Consider the following 7,869-nt stretch of genomic DNA (forward strand, 5'->3'; position numbering starts at 1 on the left):
TTAAGCACAGGGTGGGATTTTGGGGTGTCCTTTGCAGGGCAGGAGTTGCACTGATGATCCTTAGGGTCCCTTCCAGCTCAGGCTACTCCATGATTCCATGATTCCAGGTGAGGATTTAGGTGTCCCCCCATGCACCTGGGCAAGCTGCTTGCAGAGTGGAGAGACTCAAACTGTGTGTTGCCTCTGCAACCTTCTGTCTCTCTCTGCCTTTCCAATGCCAACTCTGAAGCATTTTAACTCACAAGCTGTTTCCTGCAACAGACGAAATGTGCAAAGGAAGGTGACCCCAACGGTGCCATTAACTCTGGTTTGATTCTGCAGGTATATAACAGAGTTTGTAAACCTAGGCAATGTTTCAGCTCTGCGCACTTTCAGGGTTCTGAGAGCTTTGAAAACTATTTCTGTAATCCCAGGTAAGGCCTCGGTTGGTGTTAGCTGTACAGGCCCCTGTGAGTGATGTACTGCTTTGTCTGTAGTGGTTGTTTCACTTTGGTGTGTGTATTGTCATGGTGTTTTTTGTGTGTGACCTCCCTCATTGCAGATATGTCACAGAGTTTGTGGACCTTGGGAATGTCTCAGCATTGAGAACTTTCAGAGTTCTCCGAGCTTTGAAAACTATCTCTGTAATTCCAGGTGAGAACCATTCAGCATTAAAGGCTGAGCTTGTGTGTGTCCCTTCTCCACATTTCCCCTCCCTCCTGCACTGCTTGTTCCTCACAAATGGCACTGGGATGTTTTGGATGGGATTTGCAGTCTGGGTAACAAAGCAGTTGGAATCCAAGGCTTCTGGGCCATCCAATGATGGGATGAACAGTCTGTTGTTCCAGACTTTTCTCTCCCTGTGTGTGCACATTGCATACTGATCAATGAAATTAAAGCCAGGCTTAAGGGTTGATTCCAGATAACAAAGGATCAGGCTCTCCCTCCTCCTCAGGCTGTTCCTGGCTCAGTGAGTTGCCTCATTATCATCAGCATTTCTGGAGTTGTTTTAGGAGTAAGTTTGTAAAGCAACAGAGAAAAACCCAACCAAGATGAAAACCTTTCTGCCCTTTTCCTGTGCCACCCCAGAGCTGGACTTAGCAGGACTGTCACAGAGCTGCTTCTAGACTTGTAACTCATCTGAGTGTCACAGGGTGAGCAGTGGATCTTCCTTTACTGTGAGACACCACTGAGACATGAGGGACTGAGAACCATGGAATGGTTTGGGTTGGAAGGACCTTAAAGCTCCTCTGGTTCCACTCACCCTCCATAGACCAGGTTGCTCAGAGCTCCATCCAACCTGACCTGGAACACTTCCTGACCCTGAATTCTTGTACAGAAAAGCCTCCTGCCAATGGTGTCTCAAAAGTGTCCCTAATTTTAAGATCAGGCTCAAGGCTGAATTCTCACAGGCACTGAGGAAACTGCAGCTTTCCAGTTTTCCACTGCTCCTCCTGTCTCAAGGCAGGAGCCACCAAAATATGACCTCTCTATGAGCTTTGGTCTTCAGTTCCTTCGTGGTCTATTCCCTGCTACGTTCACTGCCCGTGGAGTGGTGGTTCTGCTTTCTCAGCCTGCCAGGACAGAGCCTGTGGAATTGGAGGGTCCATCCCAGACTGCCAACCCCATCAGCTGTACCTGCCTGTTGTGCATGATGATGATGATGATGATGGTGGTGATGATGATGCTGTTACATGGCACCTGCTTTCCTGGCACCCAGCGAGGATGTGCTGCAGTGATGTTCTCACTGAGCCTTCCTCGGTGTTTGGGGATATTAAAGAGCAAAAGAGCTTTGGTCACTGCTGTTGGCAGTGCACTGGGTGGGTCTGAGGTGCAACTGTGACTCTCTCAGCCTTCTCCAGGCAGTAACTGGTTTGCTCAAAGAGAAGCATCGATGTTCAAACCACTTTTTGCCTGTGTTTTGCTTTCTTAACCGTAGCAAAGTGGAGATGATGCAGCTTTAACGAGCTGGTGACTGACTGTGGGACAGCATGCCTTGATTCCCAGGGAGCAGAGCAGCTCAGTTTTGGATCATTCTCTCCGTGCCACTCAAAACTAAGGAATTTTAGCTCAGATGGCAGTGAGGAGGGTGGGGCTGAGCCCTGCCGAGCTCAGCACAGCTGGGACTGTTACTCAAGGGATGATTTGCTGCACATTTTCACTGTACAAAGGGTTGGTTTGCTGCACACAGCCCAGGGGACCTGCCTGGCTGTTGGGGACACTGAACACACCTGTAAATACCAAAACATTGGGTGTTTGTGCCCATTCCTGGGGGAGGATTGTTGTCCCCACATTCTGCAGCGTGTGGGGACAGCACAGACCTTTCCCCCTCCAGCTGGTGGCTAACAGGAGGGATGGAAAGCATCTGGGTGATTAGCCCTTTGGGCTGTTTCATGTGAAGGCACAGAGTGCTCTTTATGGGTTCTACTGCTGTCATCTCAGTGGGTCTTAGAATGCACTGGATATTGGAACCTAAAGGGCTTTTCCTTCCGCTCCAGTGCATGGAATGGGAATTTTAACTCTGTGCTGAGCTACTGAAGAACTCACCTTAGTGTTCTGGGTGCTAACCACATCTTCTGCCAGTAACTGGAATTAGGGTGTTTTTGAGACAAGAAAAAAGTGGGAAATATTACCAGGATCTGACCTGCCACAGGACAAAATCCCCTGGTCTGTGTGACAGGACAGACTGGGGCACCTCTGAGCTCAAACAGCCAAATATTGCTTCGGGCTTGGGGCTTGGTGGAGCCTGTGGAACTGTGATGCTCTCCAGAGATTTTCTTTTTGTTGGCACTTGAGTTATGTTTTTGTTGCCTGATGCCACGTGGGGACAGACCTGGGACACACCTGCATTGCACAGGGAAACCTGCTCTGCAGTGCACAAGGGACATTGCTGCAGCTGCAGCTTGTGGAGTTGTGTTTATTGAAGTGTTCCCTGCACTGGGAACTCTCCTGCTGCCGATTGATCATCCTGTTCCAATTCCCTTCTCCTTCCCTGCCCATGGGAGAGCAGCATCCAAACCAGGAACCCAGTGCTGGTGTCCCTGTGTGCATGTGCAGAGCAGAGCTTACCTGGGCTGTGGGATGAGCATGTCAGCAGTGCTGGGGTGATGTGTCTGCCAGAACTAACAGCACAAACCTGCAGGGCTTTGGCATCCCTGAAGAGTTTGGGTGATGGAAGTAAAAGGCATTTTAAGGAATGATTCCTCTGTAAGGATTTCTTTTGTTTGTGTATTTTTGAATCTTTACGTTCCTGATATGGCTCAAACCTCTGTTGGGACAGAAAGGGAATGTTGGAGGTTTCTGGTCAGAGCATTGTGGGATGCTCAGTATGGCCCCAAATCCAGCTGGATCTGTGATTTACTCTGTTTTTCCTCCTTCCTCCTTGCACTACTCATTTCTAAACCACAGAATCATCCTACTTATACACCAGAAAGGCTGATTAAAGGGCCTAGTTCAGCACTGCTTCTGCATCCAAAATTCTTCCTAGTTCAGACCTGTCTCCTAAAAATGAGTGCTGAGTTCTTCCCCACTCCTGGGTGGTGCCTTCACAGACCAGACTGGTTTGAGAACCAGCAGGACTTGGGGCTTATTCCTGAGCTTATTTGTAGCATTGAGCCTATTAATGATCCTGATGGCCTTGGGAGATCAGCTCTTGGGGGGAAATCCTGCCCTGACCCCAGGAAAACCACCATCCACATGGAAGATTCAGCTCCCACAAGGGAAGGGAAGTGCTGAGACAGTTTAGCTGAGCAGAAAAACCCCAGGGTGTGGAGAGGGAAAGGTGTCTGAGCCTCCTAAGTTGTTGTGGTCTGTGCCAATGAGCCTTTAACACAGCTGGACGTGCCCACAGGGGTTGTGGCAGCACATCCTGAGTTAACATCCTTGTTTGACACGGGACAAACGTTGGGATTTGGGTTTGTTCTGCCCATTGCTCTTTCAACCACGAAGCCAGTGAGGTGATTCATCCATCCTGGTGTTGTACCAGCTGGACAACCTGACCACACACTGTGGTTCCCAGGAACTGCCCAGTGCATAGCCACAGCCTCTCCCACCGTAGAGTCCTTGTAAGGTACTGTATGATTTGGGATTTTCAGTGTGTTTTCCTCCTGCCAGAGTGATCTCTAGTCTTGTTTCCTCCTCCACAGGCTTGAAGACCATCGTGGGTGCCCTCATCCAGTCTGTGAAGAAGCTGTCGGACGTGATGATCCTGACAGTGTTCTGTCTCAGTGTCTTTGCCCTCATTGGGCTGCAGCTGTTCATGGGCAATTTAAGGAACAAGTGTGTGATTTGGCCAATTAACGTGAACGAGACCTTCCTGGATAATGGCTCCAGGGGCTTCGACTGGGAGGAATACACCAACAATATGTGTAGGTATTTCTGCAGTGAAGCTCCCAAAAACCTCCTGCTTCGGCTCAATGCTCCTGCCCAGGGATTCCAATAAGGTTTATGCCATGGTGTGTTTGGCTTTCACAAGAAAAAAACCCTTGCTCAGAAAGTTTTCAGATTTATTTGAAGTCTGCCCTGGTTGAGGTGTTCCTAGTTGAGTTCATCCCTTAGAAGGTTTTGGCTGTGCTCTTGTAGCTCAATATTTTGACCAAAATGCATTGTTACTGATAAATTTCTCAGAGGGGACCTGGGGGGCTGGAAGTGAAGGTTTTTATGGTGTTGCAGTCTGTTAAATGCTCTAACTCTTTACTCGTGTGCATGTTATGTCTTCTTCTTCACCCTCTGCAGCCAATTTTTACATCATTCCTGGTGCCCCTGATCCTCTGCTCTGTGGGAACAGTTCGGACGCAGGGTGAGTGCTGAGCTCCATTCCTCACTGTGAGCTCCATTGCTGATGTTGGCTAATGCTGGCAAAACCTTTGGAATGTTCCCTGTCACTTTCTCTGTCAGTTCTGGTGTTACTTCACCAGGTTTCAAATTCATTCATCCAGCTGTGGATTTGTTGCTGCTAATGCAGTGTAAGTGACATCTTCCATGCTGCCTCAGGAGGCTGCCCATGATTGCTGCTGGCATTATTCCCCTCTCAATCCAGCCTTGAGGATCATCAGGGAAGGGTGGATGGAGGCTCAGAAATGGCAACTTGCCTTGTGCTGTTGCCTCCAGTTGGTTTTTCACCCTGACCTGCAGCTCTGAAGAGACTTTTGGCAAACGCTGCTGTGTCAGGCTCAGGGTGGGGGAAGAGCCACACGTTGCAGCATCTCATTGCCATAGGACAAGCAGATTGTCATCCTGCTGTGTCCCTCTCACTGCCTCCATGGCCTGAGCTGCCTGTCCTCTCCTCCACAGCCAATGTCCAGAGGGATACACGTGCATGAAGGCAGGACGGAACCCCAACTACGGCTACACGAGCTTCGACACCTTCAGCTGGGCCTTTCTGGCTTTGTTTCGCCTTATGACTCAGGACTTCTGGGAAAACTTGTATCAATTAGTGAGTAAAGTCTTCGCTTTGCTGTTGGGCACAGTGAGAATTAGGTGCTGGAGCAGGAAAGGCAAATGTGACGAGCTTTGTTTTCTCCCTGAAAGAGTGAGGACGAGCAGAGCTGCGCAGGGAGATGCTGTGTTTGAGGAGGGAGGGGATGGCACCTCTCAGCAGGTGTTGTATTTGAAGCCCAGGGGGGATGGAGAGTCCTCCTGGTGCCTCCAGCTGAGCTGTGAATTAATTCTGCAGGAGCCTGAGCACCTGCTGCAGTGTTCAGTTCTGCTCACAGGAGGTGCTTAGGCCTTTTGGAGGGCACAGAGTTTCCTTGTGACCTGAGGATGCTCCGGGGACTGTGCTGAAATGGCTTTTCCTTGGTGTGGTTTGTTTTAAGGGCCTCTGAGCATTGGGTTTCACACTGTACCTCTGAATCCTGTTTGGTTTGCATCCGCTGCGTGTTCCCTTAAGGGAGGAAGGGATGTCACCTTTTGTGCTCATGGCTGAGGAATGAGCAGTGTCTCAGTGCTCTGCAGGGGAAGTGCTGAGCTGTGAAATATTCAGCACCGCTGGATTTTCTTAGAAACATTCAGGTCAAGAAGCTTGGGATCAGCTCACGCATCGAGTGTCACTCTGAAATTGCTTTTTTCCTTCCCTTTTCCCTTCCCTCTCCCTTTCCCTTCTTTCCCACTTCCAGACCTTACGAGCAGCAGGAAAAACCTACATGATCTTCTTTGTGCTGGTGATCTTTGTGGGCTCCTTCTACCTGGTGAACCTGATCTTGGCTGTGGTAGCCATGGCCTACGAGGAGCAGAACCAGGCCACGCTGGAGGAGGCAGAGCAGAAGGAGGCAGAATTTAAAGCCATGTTGGAACAGCTGAAAAAGCAGCAGGAAGAAGCACAGGTGAGAAAGAAATGCCTCCCTGTGAGGTGCTGAGGCACTGGCACAGGTTGCTCAGAGCAGCTGTGGCTGCTCCATCCCTGGGAGTGTTCCAGACCAGGTTGGATGGGGTTGGAGCAACCTGGGCTGGGGGAAGATGTCATTGCCCATTGTGGGTGGGACTCAATGAGCTTTAACCCAAACCATTCCATGACTGTTTGGTTCTGTGTGAGTGTTTGGATTGTGTATTTTTGGATGCATTTGCCTGTTTTCAGACTGATTTGCCAGTTACTCCAGTGATGGATAACCAAATGTTGCAGCCATGCCATGGCTGCCTGCCCTGGCATCACATCCCCTGGTCACTGGCCCTTCCCTGCTGCTGCTGGTTTTCCTGAATTACATTTCTGTACTGGAAAACTCCCTTTGCTTCAGGAAATTTTAAATGCTCCCAGAGCTCCTGGTTAAGTGTGGGAATATCCTTCCAAGTCCATCTTTGTTAGCCCTTTATCAGATGCTTCCAAGCAAAGCTGAGGGTCCAAAAGAGATTTTGCTCCCTGCATAAGTAGACTATAAACATTTCACCAAGTCCTGGCTGCAAATTTCTTCAAGAGAGAGGACAGACATTTCAGTGCTGCCCCAAAGACTTGGACTCACATGCATGAAGCCAGACTTTCTCAGGGCAGAAAGTGGAGCATTAACCATGGAAAGATTCGATGGATTTGCCCTAGCTCTGATCTGTTTCCCCTTCTCTTCTGCTCCCTCAGGCCGCCGCGATGGTCACCTCGGCAGGGACAGTCTCTGAAGATGCTGTGGAAGATGATGGTGGGGGGAGGATGTCACGGAGCTCCTCGGAGATATCCAAGCTCAGTTCCAAGAGTGCCAAGGAGCGTCGGAACAGGAGGAAAAGGAGGAAGGACAAGGAGCTGTCGGAAGGAGATGAGAAGTGTGACAATGAGAAGGTGTTCAAGTCGGAGTCTGAGGATGGCATGAGGAGGAAAGCCTTCAGGCTGCCAGATAACAGGCTGGGAAGGAAGTTTTCCATCATGAACCAGGTAGTTTTCCTTTCCTTCACTACTGTTTGGGTTTGCTTGTGGTCAGGATAATGTTCTAGTTTAGATCTTGGTTAGCACATCTAAGGATCTGCCAACCGTCTTACGCTGCTGTGGGCAGAGGAGGTCACTTAGGGCACAAGTTTATGGCCCTTGCACACACTTTCCCTGGCAGGAATTGTTCCTGAGAGTAGGGAATACAACCAGGTAACTCCTTCACTGAGGTAGCTCAAGAGGCAGCAGCTCTCAGTGAGGGCTGATGGTCTGTGCAGACGTGGAGAGGGAGGAAAACAGATGGAGAGAGACTATTTACAAGGCCCTGGAGTGCCAGGACGAAGGGAATGGCTTCCCACTGCCAGAGGGCAGGGATAGATGGGATATTGGGAAGGAATTCTTCCCTGTGAGGGTGCTGAGGCACTGGCACAGGTTGCCCAGAGCAGCTGTGGCTTCTCCATCCCTGGGAGTGTTCCAGGCCAGGTTGGATGGGGTTTGGAGAAACCTGGGCTGGTGGGAGGTGTCCCTGCCCATGGCAGGGGGTGGGA

General features: G+C 50.0%; 1 protein-coding gene across 1 annotated transcript in view; it reads left to right on the forward strand.

Moving 5' to 3' along the window:
- The first annotated feature begins 328 nt into the window (after window positions 1-328).
- Window positions 329-7,869, forward strand: part of LOC103804386 (sodium channel protein type 8 subunit alpha-like) — a 31,100-nt gene continuing 23,559 nt past the window's right edge. Inside the window, 6 exon segments of the mRNA XM_009076998.1 lie at window positions 329-413; window positions 4,125-4,346; window positions 4,714-4,777; window positions 5,272-5,413; window positions 6,096-6,302; window positions 7,043-7,330. Of these exon segments, the coding sequence (XP_009075246.1) occupies window positions 4,181-4,346; window positions 4,714-4,777; window positions 5,272-5,413; window positions 6,096-6,302; window positions 7,043-7,330 (867 nt within the window). The 5' untranslated portion in view covers window positions 329-413; window positions 4,125-4,180.

This window comes from Acanthisitta chloris, unplaced genomic scaffold (assembly GCF_000695815.1).
Source record: "Acanthisitta chloris isolate BGI_N310 unplaced genomic scaffold, ASM69581v1 scaffold9106, whole genome shotgun sequence".
Classification (NCBI taxonomy): Eukaryota; Metazoa; Chordata; class Aves; order Passeriformes; family Acanthisittidae; genus Acanthisitta; species Acanthisitta chloris.